General features: G+C 43.8%; 1 protein-coding gene across 1 annotated transcript in view; it reads left to right on the top strand.

The window, feature by feature from the left end:
- slc6a17 (solute carrier family 6 member 17) overlaps nucleotides 1-19,007 on the top strand; it is a 91,319-nt gene extending 72,312 nt beyond the window's left edge. The window contains exons 8-12 of the mRNA XM_072563966.1: nucleotides 7,765-7,957; nucleotides 11,366-11,558; nucleotides 13,283-13,442; nucleotides 16,402-16,564; nucleotides 17,259-19,007. Coding sequence (XP_072420067.1) covers nucleotides 7,765-7,957; nucleotides 11,366-11,558; nucleotides 13,283-13,442; nucleotides 16,402-16,564; nucleotides 17,259-17,624 — 1,075 coding nt within the window. The 3' untranslated portion in view covers nucleotides 17,625-19,007. The remainder of the gene's footprint in view (nucleotides 1-7,764; nucleotides 7,958-11,365; nucleotides 11,559-13,282; nucleotides 13,443-16,401; nucleotides 16,565-17,258) is intronic.
- The last annotated feature ends 856 nt before the right edge of the window (nucleotides 19,008-19,863 follow it).

Here is a 19,863-nt window from a genome sequence, read left to right as displayed (position 1 = left end):
TAATTTTGTTTGCCAAAGCTACCTCATGTCCCCGTTTTGCCCTCCTGATTTCCCTCTTAAGTATACTTCTACTTCCTTTATACTCTTCTAAGGATTCACTCGATCTATCCTGTCTATACCTGACATGTGCTTCCTTCTTTTTCTTAACAAAAGCCTCAATTTCTTTAGTCATCCAGCATTCCCTATACCTCCCAGACTTCCCTTTCACCCAGACAGGAATATAATTTCTCTGGACTCTTGTTATCTCATTTCTGAAGGCTTTCCATTTTCCAGCTGTCCCTTTAACTGCGAACATCTGCCTCCAATCAGCTTTTGAAAGTTCTTGCCTAATACCGTCACATTGGCCTTTCTCCAATTTAGAACTTCAACTTTTAGATCTGATCCATCCTTTTCCATCACTATTTTAAAATAAATAGAGTTATGATCATTGGCCCCAAAGTGCTCCCCCACTGACACCTCATTTTCTTGGTCTGTAGATTGTGAAGGAGCAAAATTGGCGATGAGGAATTTGCAACAGCAGCAGTATGTGATGGATGGCAGTTATTAGACAATAGGTGCAGGAGTAGGCCATTCTGCCCTTTGAGCCAGCACCACCATTCATTATGATCATGGCTGATCATCCTCAATCAGTATCCTGTTCCTGCCTTATCCCATAACCCTTGATTATGAGGGCTATCCCACTCTTTCTTGAAAGTATCCAGAGACTTGGCCTCCACAGCCTTCTGGGGCAGAGCATTCCACACACCCACCACTCTCTGGGTGAAGAAGTTCTCAACTCTGTTCTAAATGGCCTACCCCTTATTTTTAATCTGTCCCCTCTGGTCCGGGGACAGGAAGGGGAGAAAGTCTCAGATAAAGTCACATAGATGGGTTAACTCCAGGAAGGGTAAGAAAGGTAGGCACCTAGGGCAGGAGTCTTTTATGGATATACCCATTTCAAACAGGTATGCTGTTTTGGACAATATAAGGGGTGATGGATTCTCAGGGGAACGTAGCACGAACAGCCAAGTTTCTGGTATTGAGACTGGCTCTAATGCAACGAGGGATACGTCGGCTTCCAAGAGATCAATTGTGTTCGGGGATTCTAGTTAGAGGTACAGACAGATGTTTCTGTGGCCAGCAGAGAAAAAGCAGAATGGTGTATTGTTCCCCTGGTGCCAGGATAAAGGATATCTCAGAGAGGGTGCAGAATGTTCTCACGGGGGAGAGGGGCCAGCAGGAGGTCATTGTCCACATTGGAACCAACGACGTAGGAAGGGAAACGGTTGAGATTCTGAAAGAAGTTTACAGAGAGTTAGGCCGAAATTTAAAAAGGAGGTCCTCAAAGGTAGTAATATCTGGATTACTCCCAGTGCTATGAACTAGTGAGGGCAGGAATAGGAGGATAGAGCAGATGAATGCATGGCTGAGGAGCTGGTATATGGGAGAAGGATTCACATTTTTGGATCATTGGAATCTCTTTTGGGGTAGAAGTGACCTGTACAAGAAGGATGGATTGCACCTAAATTGGAAGGGGACTAATATACTGTCAGGGAAATTTGCTAGAACTGCTTGGGTGGATTTAAGCGAGTAAGATGGGGGGGTGGGACCCAGGGAGATAGTGAGGAAAGAGATCGATCTGAGACGGGTACAGCTGAGAAGAGAAGTGTGACGAACAGTCAGGGCAGGCAGGGAGAAGGTAGGACTAATAAAGTAAACTGCATTTAGTTCAATGCAAGAGGCCTAACAGGGAATTTGTAACAGTATAGCACAGAACAGGCCCTTCAGCCCACGATGTTGTGCCGACCACTGATCCTCATGTATGCACTCTCAAATTTCTGTGACCATATGCATGTCCAGGAGTCTTTTAAATGTCCCCAATGACCTTGCTTCCACAACTGCTGCTGGCAACGCATTCCATGCTCTCACAACTCTCTGTGTAAAGAACCCGCCTCTGACATCCCCTCTATACTTTCCTCCAACCAGCTTAAAACTATGACCCCTCGTGTTAGTCATTTCTGCCCCGGGAAATAGTCTCTGGATATTGACTCTATCTATGCCTCTTATTATCTTGTATACCTCAATTAAGTCCCCTCTTCTCCTCCTTTTCTCTAATGAAAAAAGTCCGAGCTCAGTCAACCTCTCCCCATAAGTCCTCCAGTCCAGGCAGCATCCTGGTAAACCTCCTCTGAACCCTCTCCAAAGCATCCACATCTTTCTTATAATAGGGCGACCAGAACTGGACTCAGTATTCTAAGTGCGGTCTAACCAAAGTTTTATAGAGCTGCAACAAGATCTCGTGGCTCTTATACTCAATCCCCCTGTTAATGAAAGCCAAAACACCATATGCTTTCTTAACAACCCTGTCCACTTGGGTGGCCATTTTAAGGGATCTATGTACCTGCACACCAAGATCCCTCTGCTCCTCCACACTGCCAAGAATCCTATCCTTAATCCTGTACTCAAATTTCAAATTCAACCTTCCAAAATGCATCACCTCGCATTTATCCAGATTGAACTCCATCTACCACCTCTCAGCCCATCTCTGCATCCTGTTAATGTCATGCTGCAGCCTACAACAGCCTTCTATACTATCAACGACACCGCCAACCTTTGTGTCATCTGCAAACTTGCTGACCATCCTTCAATCCCCTCATCCAAGTCATTAATAAAAATTACAAACAATAGTGGGCCAAGGACAGAGCCCTGTGGAACACCACTCACCACAGACTTCCAGGCAGAATATTTTCCTTCGACTACCACTTGCTGTCTTCTGTTGGCCAGCCAATTCTGTATCCAGACAGCTACGTTCCCCTGTATCCCATTCCTCCTGACCTTCTGAATAAGCCTACCATCGGGAACCTTATCAAATGCCTTGCTGAAGTCCATATACACCACATCCACAGCTCGACCCTCATAAACTCTTCTAGTCACATCTTCAAAGAACTCGATCAGGTTTGTGAGGCAAGACCTGCCCCTCACAAAGCTGTGTTGACTGCATTTAATCAAGACATGCTCTTCCAGATGGTCATAAATCCTATTCCTCAGAATCCTTTCTAACATCTTCCAGACGACAGATGTGAGGCTTACTGGTCTGTAATTGTCGGGGATTTCCCTATTTCCTTTCTTGAAGAGAGAAATTACATTTGCCTCTCTCCAGTCCTCAGGTACAACTCCAGTGGAGAATGAGGATGAAAATATCTTCACAAGTGGTGAAGCAATTGCATTTCTCGTTTCCCAAAGCAGCCGAGGACAAATCTGGTCCTGGCCTGGCGACTTGTCAATCTTAATGTTTGACAAAATTTTCAGCACATCAGCTTCCTCTATCTCTATAAGGCAGATGAACTCAGGGCATGATTAGGAACATGGGACTGGGATATCGCAGCAATTACAGAAACATGGCTCAGGGGTGGACAGGACTGGCAGTTTAATGTTCCAGGATACAAATTCTACAGGAAGGATAGAAAAGGGGGCGAGAGGAGAGGGAGTGGTGTTTATGATATAACATTACTACTGTACTTAAGGAGGATATTCCTGGGAATATATCCAGGGAAGTTATTTGGCTGAAACCAAGAAATAAGAAAGGGATGATCACTTTATTGGGATTGTATTATAGAACCCCCCAATAGTCAGAGGGAAATTGAGAAACAAACTTGTAAGGAGATCTCAGCTATCTGTAAGAATGATAGGGTAGTTATGGTAGGGGATTTTAACTTGCCAAACATAGACTGGGACTGCCACAGAGTTAAAGGTTTAGATGGAGAGGAAATTTGTTAAGTGTGTGCAAAACAATTTTCTGATTCAGTATGTGGATGTACCTAGTAGAGAAGGTGCAAAACATGACCTACTCTTGGGGAAATAAGGCAGCAGGTGACTGAGGTGTTCGTGGGGCAGCACTTTGGGGGACAGCGACCATAATTCTATTCGTTTTAAAAGTGATGGAAAAGGATAGACCAGATCTAAAAGTTGAAGTTCCAAATTGGAGAAAGGCCAATTTTCATTCCAATGTTCTGAAAAGGTGTTCAATTTCTTTCTCCTGGATATTGTATAATTATTACAGTAATGCATGAGAGCTTGTGAGTTAACATTCAATTTAGATGTTTGTCATAAAGCTCAGACTGTGCCAGAGATTTTGACATCACTATTGTCATTACCATGTATGCTTCCCATATTAACCAGGTAAAATAAGGTCTTATGGCTTCAGGGGGAATATGTTAGCATGGATACAGAATTGATTAACATACAAAAAGCAGAGAGTGGCCATGAACAAGACATTTTCAAGTTGGTAGGCTATGAGCACTGGTTGCCATGAGGAACAGTGCTGGTGCCTGAGCTTCTCTTATAATCTACATTTGTGACTGAACAGACAGAGGAAATTGTATAAAAACCGAAAGAACTGTGGATGCTGTAAATCAGAAACAAAAGCTGAAATTGTGGGGAAAAACTCAGCAAGTTTGGCAGCATCTGTGGAGAGGAAGCAGAGTTAATCTTTTGGGTCGAGTGACCCTTCCTCAGAACAGTTCTGTCTTTATAAAGGAAATGGTATCACATCTGGTGATGGTACAAATCTCGGTGGGGAAGACAATCTGTGGCAAGGATTTAGAAAGGCTGTAAAGTGATCTAGAGAGATTGTGGGTGGGAAGCAAAATAACAGATGGAATATAATGTGTGGAACTGTCAAGTTATTCACTTTGATCTTAAGAATAGAAAAGCAGAATTTTTAAAAAATGTGTGAAATTAAAAATGTTCAGAGAGACTCGAGTATACTTGTACAACGAAGATGCAAAGTCACAATGCAAGCACAGGAAGACAGTTCTTGTGGCATAATGGTAGTATCCTACCTCTGAGACAAGAGGCACAAGTTCAAGTCCTACTTGCTCTCATGTTCATAGTCATATAGCACGGAAACAGACGCATTGGGCCAAGTAGTCCATGCTGAACATAATCCCAAAGTAGTCCCATCTGCCTGCTCCTGATCATATTCCCTAGAACCTTTCCTATTCATGTACCTATCCAAATGTCTTTTAAAAGGTGTAATTGTGTCTACATCCACCACTTCCTCGCACCCTCTGTATAAAACAAACTTGCCCTCATGTCTTTTTAAAATCTCTCTCCTCTCTCACTTTAAAAACGTGTCACCTTTAAAAAGGAGTAGGTGGGTGGAGGTGAGTGGGGGGGTGTAGGGGTGAGTGGGGGGGGGGTGCAGGGGGTGTAGGGGTGAGTGGGGGGGTGGGGGTGAGTGGGGGGATGCAGGGGGTGTAGGGGTGAGTGGGGGGGGTGCAGGGGGTGTAGGGGTGAGTGGGGGGGTGGGGGTGAGTGGGGGGGTGCAGGGGGTGTAGGGGTGAGTGGTGGGGGTGTTGGTGAGTGGGGGGTGGGGGTGGGGGTGTGTGGGGGGGTGTAGGGGGGGTGGGGGTGAGGGGGTGAGTGGGGGGGTGTAGGGGTGAGTGGGGGGGGTGTAGGGGTGAGTGGGGGGGGTGTAGGGGTGAGTGGGGGGGGGTGTAGGGGTGAGTGGGGGGGTGTAGAGGTGAGTGGGGGGGGTGTAGAGGTGAGTGGGGGGGGGGTGTAGAGGTGAGTGGGGGGGGGTGTAGAGGTGAGTGGGGGGGGTGTAGAGGTGAGTGGGGGGGTGTAGGGGTGAGTGGGGGGGGGGTGTAGGGGTGAGTGGGGGGGGTGTAGGGGTGAGTGGGGGGGGGTGTAGGGATGAGTGGCGGGGGGGTGTAGGGATGAGTGGGGGGGGTGTAGGGGTGAGTGGGGGGGGTGTAGGGATGAGTGGGGGGGGTGTAGGGATGAGTGGGGGGGGTGTAGGGGTGAGTGGGTGGGTTGTGGGGGTGTAGGGGGTGTAGGGGTGGGTGGGGGGGTGTAGGGAGTGTGTGTGGGGGGTGGGGGGTGTAGGGGGGTGGGGGGTGTAGGGGGTGTGTAGGGGTGTGGGGGGGCTGGGGGTGTAGGGAGTGTGTGGGGAGTGGATGTGTAGGGGGTATGTAGGGGTGTGGGGGGGCTGGGGGTGTAGGGAGTGGGTGGGGGTGTAGGGGTTTGGGGGTTGGGGGTGTAGGGGGTGTGTAGGGGTGTGGGGGGGGCTGGGGGTGTAGGGAGTGTGTGGGGGGTGGGGGTGTAGGGAGTGTGTGGGGGGGTGGGGGTGTAGGGGTGTGGGGGGGCTGGGGGTGTAGGGAATGTGTGGGGGGTGGGGGTGTAGGGGTTGTGTAGAGGTGTGGGGGGCTGGGGGTGTAGGGGGTGTGTGGGGGTGTGTGTAGGGGGTGTGTAGGGGTGTGGGGGGGCTGGGGGTGTAGGGGGGTGGTGGTGTGGGGGTGTGTGGGTGTGTAAGGGTGTGGGGGTGTAGGGGGCTGGGGGGTGTAGGGGGGTGGGGGTGTTGGTTGGGGATGTAGGGGGGTGGGGGTTTGTGGATGTAGGGTGGTGGGGGTTTGTGGATGTAGGGTTGTGGGGGGTGTCGGGGGCTGGGGGTTTGGGGGTGTGTGGGGGGGAGGTTGTCCAATGAATGTGTGGAATTGGAGCAGAAGTCGACCAATCAGCCTTTTGAGCATTCAGTGCAATCACATGATGTATAATTCAAATTTATCCCTAAGATAATCTTCCTCTGTACAGATTCTGCCAAACTTTACGTTTCTCCAGCACTTCCTGTTTCTTTGATTTATTTCAATGATCATGGCTGATCTGCATTTCAACTTCCACCTCCTATGTGCTTCGATAACGCGATCTATTTTATTTATTTATTTATTTATTTACTTTTTTAAAACACCCGAGTGGGCAGTGACAAGCAGTGGTCCTTCACATCAAAGGGCCACTCCTGTTTGTTTGTTTTTTAACCCCCATACTACCGCCTAAGTGCGGGAGTGCTTATTTCTATTCCCCAGCACTCATGGTGTGTGTGTGTAGGTGCGAGACAAAGTGAAAAGACACAAAGTGCACAAATCTTTATTCAATTTCCACCACCAGGAAGATATGAAAAACACCCGAGTGGCCAGTGACAAGCACTGCCCTTCAAACCACAGGGCAATGCTGTGTGATCAAAACAGTGAAGGGGAGGGTAAGGACTAAATCAAAATAGAGTTGGAGGGGGAAATAATACACTCCACTCCCTGCGGCGCCCACCTCTCCCTGAACAACTCCAGGGTGTTGGTGGACACCGCGTGCTCCTTCTCCAAGGACACCCGGGCTCTAACGTAACCCCGGAAGAGGGGCAGGCAGTCGGCCCTAACGACCCCCTCCACGGCCGACCCAAAGGACTGTCCACCGGCCGACAGGCGCCCGTGCCTCCCCCCTCGGAGGTCAACCTGGCGCCGGGTATAACGCGATCTAATTGAATGGCTGAGTAATCATCATTGACTAAAGAGTTGAGTGTAGCACCTGACTTTTTGTTTTGGGTTGTGTTCTTGGTTAATGGGAGAGTGGCTTCTGAGGTTTTATTGTTTGCACTTTTAGGACCGGCTCGAATTATGATAAATAATGAAATTGATTTGTAATGTGGTTCATGTGTCATAGAGTCAAAGAGGTCTACAGCACAGAAAATCTATGTTGGTCCAAAAACAACCACCTAACTATTCAAATTCCATTTTTCAGCCTTGGATTCTCCAGTCCCCTTTCATAACTAAAATTTCCCAGCCCAGGCCACTTCCTAGTAAATCTCCATTGCACTCTTACCAATGTTTGGATATTGTATTGAGTAAGGGCATTGGTCTTGACTGTGCTGGCAGCATTACTGCTCTATGTTTGACACATGAGATACAGTCTGTACCTTTCGTTCTTCACCTTTTAAGAGGTTTTTTTTGTTGGCAGAAATTCTGAAAAGATTATTGGATACCTAAATTCCAAAATACTGAGCCATGATCTGATTCCACCCCATATCAACTTCTCACATCTGACAGCTTCTGATTATTCTGAGATGTACAGTGTCATAAAGACTGTAAAGGAAAATCATTTCAGTGAACTTGGGCTGGACACGTGTCAACTGGAGGATGAGCTGGATAAGGTGAGCCATGATTGACGGTTAGTGCAATGTTAAATCAATGAGCCAGTTGTGGATGAACAGTGAGGTAAAGAGGCAGAATTAATCTTTGAAATGGACAGATACTGGTGTTTCATTTTGTTAGTTTTAATTTCTTTGATGGGAAATGTTAAGATTGTGTGAATTGTAAAATTTTCTGTTGTTTCCACCAATATCACTAATTCTAATGGACTTTGAAGGGAACTTTATTATCTTTTATATATTTATAATTTTAAACAATGAATTATTAAAAGAAGTTGTTGCAGTTAATTTAAATATGGAAGAATTAGCAAACTGAAAAGAACTAATAAATTCACCTCATTTATTTACATTTATTGCTCAAGCCAGATTAGCTGTTCAGTTAGTGCTTACAATTTAACTAGTTGTCACACATGTTCAATGGTCAGACACCTGGGAATCAAAATTGTGAAGTCTTAATTTCAGCAGTACCAATCAGTGGAAATGTTTCATCGATTAAATTTCAGTGGATGGAGTGCCACAGTTGAGGGAAATTTGAAAGGTTACTCAAGACCCCATCCAGTGTTTTTTAAAATTAACTTGTAGAATATGGGTGTCGCTGGCTGGTCAGCATTTATTGCTGGTCCCTAGTTACCTTTGAGAAAGTGGTGATGAGCTGGCTTTTTTAAACACTTTAGTCAACCTATAGTAGGTTGACTCACAATGCTATTAGGGAGGTAATTCCAGAACTTTGACCCAGTGACATTGAAAGAAAGGCAATGTATTTCCAAGTCTGGATGGTGAGTGGCTTGAAAGGGAACTGCAGGTGGTGATATTCCCATTTATCTGCTGCCCTTGTCCTTCCGGATGGAAGTCTTCGTGGGTTTGGAAGTTGTCTAAAGAGCCTTAATGAATTTCTGAGGTGCATTTTGTAGATGGTACACACTGCTACTACTGAGCTTCAGTGGTAGAGGGGTGGATGCTTGTGGATGTAGTTTTGGGGGCTGCTTTGTCTAGAATGGTGTAAAGCTTCTTGACTAGGAGAAAGTGAGGATTGCAGATGCAGGAGATCAGAGTCGAGAATGGGGTGCTGGAAAAGAATGGGTCAGGCAGCATCTGAGGAGCAGGAGAATCAACATTTCAGGCATAAGCCCTTCATCAGGGATGATGAATTTCTGATGATGGGCTTACGCCCGAAACATCAATTCTCCTGTTCTTCTGATGCTGCCTGACCTGCTGTGCTTTTTCAGCACCACACTCTTGGCTCAAACTTCTTGAGTGTTGTTGGAGCTGCGCCATCCAGACAAGTGGGGGGTATTCCATCACACTCCTGACTTGTGCCTTGGACAGGTTTAGGGAGTAAGGAGGTGAATTACTCACCATACTATCCCTAGCCTCTGACCTGCTCTTGTAGCCACTATGTTTATGTGGTGAGTCCATTTGAGTTTCTGATCAATGGTAACCTCCAGGATGTTGCTAGTGGGGATTCAGTGATGGTAACACCATTGAATGTCAAGGGACAGTGGTTAGATTGTCTCTTATTGGAGATGGTTATAGCCTGACATTTGTCTGTGCGAATATTACTTGCCACTTGTCAGCCCAAGCCTGGATGTTGTCCAGATCTTGTTGCAATTGAATGGACTTCTTCAGTATCTGAGGAGTCATGAATGGTGTGAACATTGGCAAACATCCCCACTCTAGCCTGATGATGGAAGGAAGGTCACTGATGAAGCAACTGAAGATGTTTGGGCCCAAGAAACTACCCTGAGGAACTCCTGCAGAGATGTCCTGGAGCTGCGATGACTCGTTTTCAACAACTACAACCAGTGATGTCAGTAATTTAACTCTTTCGACCATGTTTGAACCAAAGCTGTAATGAGGTCAGGAGCTGAGTGGCCCTGGCAGAATCCAAACAAGGTGTCACTGAGCAGGTTATTGCTGAGCAGGTGCTGCTTGATAGCACTGATGATCGAGAGTAGACTAATTGTGTGGTAATTGGCTGGGTTGGATTTGTCCTACTTTTTGTGGTGGTGGTGGTGGGGATGGGATGACAGGAGGGAGTTGACATCAATACCTCAATATTTTAACAGCAGCTATTTCAAAACCACTGTAGAGAGTTTTCTACTGACACAATGTGCAACGACCTCAAAGTTGATTAATAAAAGATATTGTCTGACCACATCACATCATGGCAGAGTCAGGTTCCTTGCTCCTAGCACTCACATTTAGATTGTTGTTTAAATGCTGAGTTCTGTTTTTGTATCCTTCTCCTCTTGCCAGTTACTAAAGAAGTAAATTGGTATATTTTCATCTTGTTCTTTAGTTTCAGTTCTAGCATTCAGTTAAATTTTATTAATCAGTCATTGTAGGATTTATGAATCTCTGAAGGCTTCTTTTTAGTCTGTAGCCCTGTCCTTCCTGAGCTATTAATGGTATCCATGACAACTCACTGAGATTGAATCATACTGTTTTCAACTTCATGTCATTTCTGACCCCCAGGATAACATATCTGTGCCATTGCTGTGACTGCCTTTTGCAGTCTCCATGACATCACCCAACTTTCTGCCTAGTATCTGCTGCTGGACTCCATGTTTGTATCTTTGTTAACCTTGACTATTTCAGAACATTTTTGGCTGATCTGCCACATTTTACCCTCTGTAAACATGAGGTAATTTAAAATTCTGCTATGTTTTAGCTTGCATTTACCTGACATCCCTGAACTCACTAAACTATTATCTTTACAAATTATACTATGGTCCAGCCCCTCCCCAGTGCTAACTACCTCCAGCCCCTCTATGCTTTGGGATACCTGCACTCCTTCAGTTTTGGTCTGTTCAGCTTCTCTGTTGTTAATCATTCCACAATTGATTCCTTTAACTGTCTGGGCCCTAAACCCTCGAATTCTGTCTCTTTCCCTCCCTAATCTCTTGCTCTTCCTTTAGGACATTGCTTAAAATATTCCTTTTTGCAGAAACCCTTGATCCTCCTCTTTAATAATCCTAATCTTTAATACCTAATAACACCTGTGAGATGTTTTATTACCTTCAAAGCATCATATTTATGCAGGTTATTGTTGAATGGGCCTGTTTTTAGCCTTAAGAGCTGCAACAAGTTATCAATCTTAAATATATCAAGAAATAACTTTTAGTGTATTTCAAAAAAAAATTTTCTTTTCTAAATGCTGCTAGTTTTGTTGGCTCTTTAAAAACTTAATGTTTGGTATACGAAAGAGTTCGGTTAGAACTGGTCAAAAATTGTCAATTTGAAAATGAGCACTGTCTGTGCACAACATACAAACATTGGCAAAGATTTTTAATCCACTGTTTTATAGAAAGCACTCTGATTGCAATGTGTCATTTGATACCTGGCTGTAGTTTATTCTGTCATGATTATTCAATTTCTGCCATTTAATTTGATCTTTCTGATCTCTTGCAGTCAGTGCAGGGTACAGGCCTTGCCTTTATTGCTTTCACGGAGGCAATGACCCATTTCCCAGCCTCCCCTTTCTGGTCTGTGCTCTTCTTCCTGATGCTCATTAACCTGGGATTGGGCAGCATGATGGGAACCATGGAAGGCATCACCTCACCGATTGTTGACACATTTAAAATGCGCAAAGAGTTCTTGACAAGTAAGAGTCCAATGTTACTTTCTGGGACTTTGTCAGTTACTTGCTGGAGTAAAAATTAATTGTCCAGAATTCAGAATTTCAACTTGTGTTTTGAGTTGACTTGCTGGAATCCCATATTAATGATGGCAATGTTCCCATGATTCGTCTCATACACTTCTCAGTCAGAAGTGTTATCAATTGAACCATGACTTGCACAAGATTAAAATTCCATCAACACTGTCCCATTAAAATAACACAAAATAAGAAGTAAGAGCAGGAGTAGATCATGTAGAACTGTTCCAGCAGCAGTGACATGCTTCACCATTTCATAAGATCATGAATGATCTTGGCCTCCAACTCCACTTAATCTCCTGCTGTTCATATCTTTTTTTCCCTGAGAAATCAAAACGTGCCTACTTTAGTCTAAAACATTATTTTGTGATGGATAAACCAGAACTGTCTGGTGCAAAGGATATTAAAGTTTCGCAATAGTTTGCATGAAGAAATTTACATTGAAACGTGAAAAATAGGAGCAGGCTATTCCACCCCTGAAGCCTGCACCACCATTCAATATGATCATGGCTAATCATTAAGCATAATACCCTAATCTCATCCTCCTTGTATCCCTTGATGCCTTTATCCCTAAGAGCTATATCTAACTCCTTGAATATATACAATACTTTGGCCTCAACTGCTTTCTGTGATAGTGAATTCCACAGGCTCATCACCCTCTGGGTGAAGCAATTTTTCCTTGTCTTCTTCCTAAAACGTTTACCTATATCTTTAAACCTGACCTCTGGTTCTGGACTCTCCCACCATTGGAAATATCCTTCCCGCATCTAACCTGCTGAATCTTGTTAGAATTTTGTAGGCTTCAATGAGATCCTCCTCCCCTCATTGTTCTAAATTCCAGTGAATACAATCCTAACTGACTCAGTCTCTCCTTAAATGTCAGTCCTGACATTCCAGGACTTTAGTTGATAATCCTTCACTGTACTACCTCCACCACAAGAACACTCTTCCTCCAATAAGGAGACCAAAACGGCACACTATATTCCAGATGTGGCCTTAACAACTCCTAAATAATTGTAGCAAGATATCCTTGCTGCTGTACTCGAATCCTCTCGCTATGAAATCCAACATGCAGTTTGTCTTCTTTACCACTTCATGCACCTGCAGATTTACTTTCAGTAATTGGTGCATGAGAGCACTCAGGTCTCGTTGATCATTCCCCTTCTCAACTTACAATTCAGATAATAATCAGCCTTCCTAATTTTGTTGCCAAAGTGAATAATGTCACACTTGTCCACATTATACTGCATCTGTCATGGATTTGCACACTCACTCAGTGTGTTCAAACCAAATCACACTATAACATCTCTGCATCGTCCTCATGGCTCACTTTCCCATCCAGCTGTGTACCATCTGCAAATGTTGAGATGTAACCTTTAGTTTTCTCATCTAAATCATGACTGTATATTGTGAATAGCTGGGATCCTCATATTGATCCCTGCTGTGTCTCACTGGTCACTACTGTATTCACCCCCACTAGCATTTGCTCTCAGACCATGCCATTGAGTGATGGTCTGACAGAGGTGGCATTTTAAAGAGAAATTTTTAGTGAAATAAAGACTTTCATGGCCTGAACTCTTAAGCTTCTGAAGCTGTTTGCAAAAAGAGCTTCTGTTTATTTAATTATGCAATGATTATTTGTGATCAATTTTAATTTCTCCTCGTTCTCACAGTTGGCTGCACAATTATCGCTTTCTCAGTCGGACTAATATTCGTTCAACGTTCTGGGAACTACTTTGTCACCATGTTCGATGACTACTCTGCTACATTACCCCTCACAATTGTGGTCATTTTGGAAAATATCTCTGTTTCATGGATCTATGGGACAAAAAAGTAAGTCTTCTCAAATCCTCTGATATATATTTCATTAAAGCTAAGAGCAAAGAAAGTGTATTTTTGTTTAATGCTATAATCCCCATTAAACTGTTACTCTAACTGGTCCAGGCTGCTGCCCATTGCGTAACCATCATCTCTGCTTCCTTAAGACCAAGGGAGATAAGAAAAGAAGGAGCCCACTTAGTCCTCCTATCTATTCCACCATTTTAAGAGAAAATCTCCCTCAATACCTTTATTTATGAAGTCCATGGTCCCATGTGCTTGCTTCAATATGTCCTGCCACTTTGAAAAATCATGACAGATGTGTCCCTGCACGCTTTAGAACTGGTTCATTAAGTCTGTGTTGCTTCTCTCCATCCCTTCTGCCAAAATGCATCACCTCACACTCCTCTGTATTAAATTTGATCAGCTGGCCTCTCTTTCTCCTGTTACAGTAAATTGTTATTAACTTGGCAGTTAACTGCACTTCAAAGTGTGGTGTCATCAGCAAATTATGAAATTTTACTGTGTTACAGTATCCAGGACAGTTATATTCCTGGATGCAACGTACTCATAAAAATAAGGAACTGAAGAGAGGGAAGGTAGTATTGATTAAGTAGAATATTGCAGAACTGAAAAGAGAGGTTGCCCCAGAGGGATCAAGGAAAGAATCTATTTGAGGATGAAGAAATCCCTCTACTGAGAATAGTCTGTAGACTATCAGTCAGTGATGTGGAGGAACAATTTACATCAGCATTGAGATGCAAGAATTTGAGTGGTTATAATGAAGGTATTTGATTATCTAAAAATAGACTGGGATAGTAGTCATGCAAAAAGCAGAAAGGTACAAAGATTTCTAGGGTGTGTCCATGACAGTTTTCTGCAGCAGTATGTTACCAGTCCAATGAGAAAAGATGCACTGCTAGACCTAGTTCTTGGAAATGAGGTGCACCAAGTAAAGTAAGTGTCAGTAGGAAATTATTTGAGTGATGGTGATTATTATATCATAACGGAATGACACAAGGTGAATTGCTTGTACAGAGATGTGCAAGTGTACTGGTCTGAATGGCCACCTCTTATTCTACAGCATTCTGTGATACTGATCATAAAATCAGGGAGGTTATTCTGAACCTTTTCTAAAGCTCTGATCAAGTCAGAACTGGAGTAATGTGACCAGATCTTCTTTTCACATGTTAGTAATGATGTGAGCTTCTTTGAGAAGGAGATCAGAATTACAAGAATGAATCAGAGAGGCAGGTGTTGAGAACTGATCGAGGAGAATTCTGAGAGAATTCAGCTCACTAACTACAACTGAGAAGGGGATTGTGGACAACCCAGTTTCAAAGAACTGGAAGCAGAAATTGCACTAGGAGGATATGACATAGTAGTATTAACAGAAACACAGCTCAAGCCAGAATAGGACTGGATACTTAATAACTTGGGTTATAAAGTGTTCAGTAGAAACAGGGTGGGTTAGAAAGGGAGGAGGTGTAGCAGTCTTGGTCAAAGATAGTAACATTGCCCATACATGAGATGCAGTTTCTGTAGTAGAAATTAAATGGTTAGAGTGAGAAACATGAAGACAGCAGTGACCTTGCTGGGTATTTATTATAGACTCCATATAGAAAGAAGGAATTAGTAAAGAGGTTTGTAAGAAGAATATGAAAATGGACAAGCCATTTTCAATTACCCAGGGGCAGACTGGGGAAAAACATTAGAGTGTGGGGCATGGAACGGGAGAAATTCTTGCAGTGTGTGCAGAGAACTTTCTGGAATAGTATATTTCCAGCCCTACAGGGAGGAGTTGTAGGAAATGAGGCAGGCAAAGTGGAGAAAGTCAGAGTGGGAGGGCATTTGGGAAAATGTTTTTTTTGGGGCACCCATTTAATATAGAAATGAAGAAATGTTTTTTTTTCCTCTCTGGGTGTGTGTTTGGAATTCCCTTTCTCAAAAGGCAGTGGATACAGAATGTTCAAATATTTTTAAGGCAGAGGTAGAGAGATTTTTGTTTGCCAAGGTAATAGGTTGGTAGCGAGTCTCTTTCAGGACATGGTTGAAGAGCTACCAACCTATCACCTTCATCCCTACCTCCATCCACCTATTGTACTCTTGGCTACCTTCTTCCCAGCCCCACTCTTTCCCATTTATCTCTCCACCTCAGAGGCTCCCTGTCTTCATTTCTAATGAAGGGCTTTTGCCTGATATGTCGATTTTCCTGCTCCTCGGATGCTGCCTGACCTGCTGTGCTTTTCCACCACCATTTTAATTTAGACTCTGATCTCCAGCATCTGCAATCCTCAATTTTGCCTAATCCCAAATCCCAGATCCCAGATCCCAGACCCCAGACTATGTAGTCTCTGAGACTGAGATTTTCATTCCTGGCAATATCCTGGTAAATCTCCTCTGCACCCTCTTCAGTGCAATCATATCCTTCTGGTAGTGTGGTGATCAGAACTACACAAAGTATTCCATATTCCATATTCCACACCAATATTTTAAAATCTTGTAACAAGACTTCACTGCTCCTATATTCTATGTTCCAGCTAATGATTTCACAAAAAGTTATTTGTGACAAACCCTATCTGTCAAATGGCAGGCCTTTTAGGTATTACAGTGAGAGTAGTCCTTGCTGAGCAGCCAGCAGCCAGCCCCATCATTGAGGCCTCAGGACAAAGCTGTAATGCTCTTGCAGAGAGACTCTCACGGTGCTGCTGATTACTGAGGAGTGGCCCCTCTCAAGACTGAGCACATTCACCTCAAACTGAGCAAGTGAGGAGGTGATAACTTGGCTCTGAGAATATGAATTTGCTCAATAAATAAATTCCAATACTGATGCCATAATTACAGATAATGGAGGGTCTTGTCATTTGAACTGCTACATCAGCACACATTGTTGGCAGTGAGCAACAGCCAAAGGCAGAAATCCAACTATTGCGAGCATAAGGTACCAGCTAACATAAACTCTGCTGTTTTCCAGATTCATGCAGGAGTTGACAGAAATGTTGGGTTTCACTCCATACAGATATTACTATTACACCTGGAAGTACATCTCTCCTCTGGCCATGGTCATTCTGATGTTGGCCAGTATTATTCAGATGGGGATCACTCCACCAGGATACAATGCCTGGATAATGGAGGAGGTAATCGAAAGATGGCATATCTGATGTTAATATTCTCGAATACAAAGATACATTGGTCTTATGGTTGCAGTGAGAAGTGATTACTTTCCAAAGGACAGAATCTGGATGTGTAGAGGCAGTGATCAAATCACTGGGCTATGAGGGGTGTGTGAAGAGTTTGTGTTGGGGATGCAGTGGGATGTTGGGGGAATGGGGTCAGTGTGAGAGGGTGGGGTTGCTGCGTTGGGGGCTGTGTAGGGATGTGGATGGTGGAGTGGGGACTGTGTAGGGATGGGATGGTGAGGTGGGAGCTTTGTGGGGATGGGGTCGGTGCATTGGAGCTGTGTGAGGATGGGGTTGGTGGTGGTGGGGCTATGTGAGGATGGGGTCGCTGGGGTGGGAGCTGCTTAGGAATGGGGTCGGTGCAGTGTTTCTGTGAGATTAGGGTTGGTGAGATGCTGGGGATTGGAAATGTGCCTCCAAGCAGATCCTGAGCTGTCTGGCATTTGACAGTGAGGTGTTAGAATTGAACAGGAAATTATAATGGGACAGGATCTCTATGGATTAGCCTCATCAGTGATGATCTCTAAATTTCCCTCTAGTTTAGGATTGCAGTTGGCTATAGGCACTACCCATAACCCTATCATAATCCAGTTACCTTTTTGCTAGTTGAGTGTATTGATCAACAATTAAGAGTCTTCCTTTCTTTGAACAGGCTATGGAGAGGTTCCTGATATTCCCGGGCTGGGCCCTGGGTTTGACTGTAACTCTGATTGTGCTGGGAGTTCTCCCCATTCCTATTGTTTTCATTGTCCGGCACTTCCATCTCGTGTCTGATGGGTCCAACACTTTATCAGTCTCCTACAACAGAGGTCGAATGATGAAAGATATGTCCAATTTGGATGATCACGATGAGACTCGATTCATCCTGAGTAAGGTCCCCAGTGAGACTCCCTCACCAATGCCTATTCATCGCTCCTATAATGGGCCAGACAGTATATCACCGCTGGAGATGACTGCTGCTAATGGACGATACTGCATTGGTTACCTGTCCGCTGGCACTCCTGAATCAGAACTGTAAGCTGGGCTTTCAAGAGGGAAATCAGCATCTAATATAGTTATAATATTGAGTGAATTGGTGAGAGGTGTAACGATTAATTAGCAGGTTGTAATTGGAGAAAACAACCTATAACTAGCACCATTGATTGAAATCTGGTCAATTTGACATTGATCTCCACTGGTTTAAAAAAAACACACAATTATGTAAATTAGCCAATGATAGACTGGACCTGTAGCAGTGCGGGCACTGCATGTACAATGCTACAATGGGAATCACTGTAATTGATCTGACCCTATATCAGCAAACATTGAATATATTACCTTGTATCAAATCAGTCATACACATATACCTGTAATAGCACAAATACCACATATACCAGCCTTGCATCAGCGCAGATATGTATATACTCACCTTTTATCTGCACATACACTACATATGCTGAACCTGCATCAAGACAAGTATACTAGCTCTTACTCGAATCAATGCTGAAGATTGTGCCCTGGCCCCTTCAGCAGTAGCAGATGAAATAAAAACTGAGTTTAGGTACAGATAATGCAAATACTGTACAGGAAATGCACATCCTGAACCAAAATCAGCACAAGAGCGACATCTGCTGCACTATATTACTCCAAACACCATATCAGCCCTGAAATAGCACAAATGTTAGGTCTGCATCTGCACGTACATGCCATATACTGCCATTTATGAAGACAAGCAATGCATGTACTAACCAGAGTCAGTATGAGTCTGTGTACTAACTGAGCGTGTAAGTGTTGTGTACTTGCCATGAGTCAGTATGAGTGTGTGCTCGGTGTGTCAGTCCAGCTATGTTAAGCTTGTCTTTGGTTTTGTTATTAATGTTGTTGCTGTATTAATGATCTCATTGAAGCTTTGATACTAGGCCTTGTATGGATTTGTTACTAACCCTGTGTTTGAGCATGTGTGGACTGATAGCACCTGTGTGTAAGTGATGCAGGCTCTGAAGTTCCAGTGAACACACTGTATCCTAACCTCGGAGGATTATCCTACAAATCGAGCTCTATCTGTAGGTAAAGATCTCGACTAAAGCACAAAAACTGGTAACAGAATGGTAAATTCAGTCAGTTATTATGAGAGCAGTCCCTGAGAACTTGCAAGGCCATTACTAGTATCATTTCTGTAATGATCATTGTTCCCTTAATCACCTGACTGTGTTTACCTTTGGTTCTCCTTTTCTGTCATTGGACCCTAACTTTCCAAAATCTGCACAAGTAGTCACACGTAAATAAGTGTAAAATGATCTTTAGTAACCCATTCAGAATAACACATACAGTGTAAAGTAGTCATGATTTGGAGATGCCGGTGTTGGACTGGGGTGTACAAAGTTAAAAATCACACAACACCAGGTTATAGTCCAACAGGTTTAATTGGAAGCACACTAGCTTTCAGAGCGACGCTCCTTCATCAGGTGATAGTGCAGGGCTCAATCCTAACACAGAATTTATAGCAAAAAATTTACAGTGTGATGTAACTGAAATTATACATTGAAAAATTGATTGTCTGTTAAGCCTTTCATCTGTTAGAATACAGTGATAGTTTCACTTCTTTCATGTGTAAATCACAAAACTTTTTTTTAAAGTTGCATTCTCAGGTTAGCTGTTAACGATGGTGATAGCTAGACAATATGTTGAAGGTGTTAGCCCCCTGTGTTCTCTGTCGATGCCATGATGTTTAGATTGATTCTAATCTAAAAAGTGAGATAAGAGTTTTACAGAAATTCATGCAGTTTTTGAGCTCAGAGTTCTACATGAATGCATGCAGTTTTTGAGCAAAGTACAATGTAACTCTGCAAGTACAAATTCACCCCAAAAATATATGTGTGCATGTAGGTCTTTGTCTGTGTGTGTGTGCCTGTCTGGGGTGGGGGTTGTGAGTGGGAGAAAGTGTGTGTGTGTGTGTGTGTGTGTGTGTAGTGAGTGCAGAGTATCTTAAGTCTGTGAGGGGTGCATGTGTGAGTGTGGGACGGTGTGTGTGGGTGTCTGTGTGCGTGTCTGTGTGTACCTGTGTCCGTGTGTATGTGAGAGTGTGTGTGTGTAGGAATATCTGTGTGTGCGTGTAGTGCAATGGTGATCACCTGTAATGTGACATGAACCCAAGGTCCCGGTTGAGGCCCTCCCTATGGGTACAGAACTTAGCTATCAGCCTCTGCTCATGTCACATTACAGGTGATCACCATTGCACTACACGCACACACACACAGATATTCCTACACACACACACT

Source organism: Chiloscyllium punctatum, chromosome 45 (genome assembly GCF_047496795.1).
Source record: "Chiloscyllium punctatum isolate Juve2018m chromosome 45, sChiPun1.3, whole genome shotgun sequence".
Classification (NCBI taxonomy): domain Eukaryota; kingdom Metazoa; phylum Chordata; class Chondrichthyes; order Orectolobiformes; family Hemiscylliidae; genus Chiloscyllium; species Chiloscyllium punctatum.
Note: the sequence above shows the minus strand (reverse complement) of the source record. Positions and strands in the feature narration are given on the sequence as shown.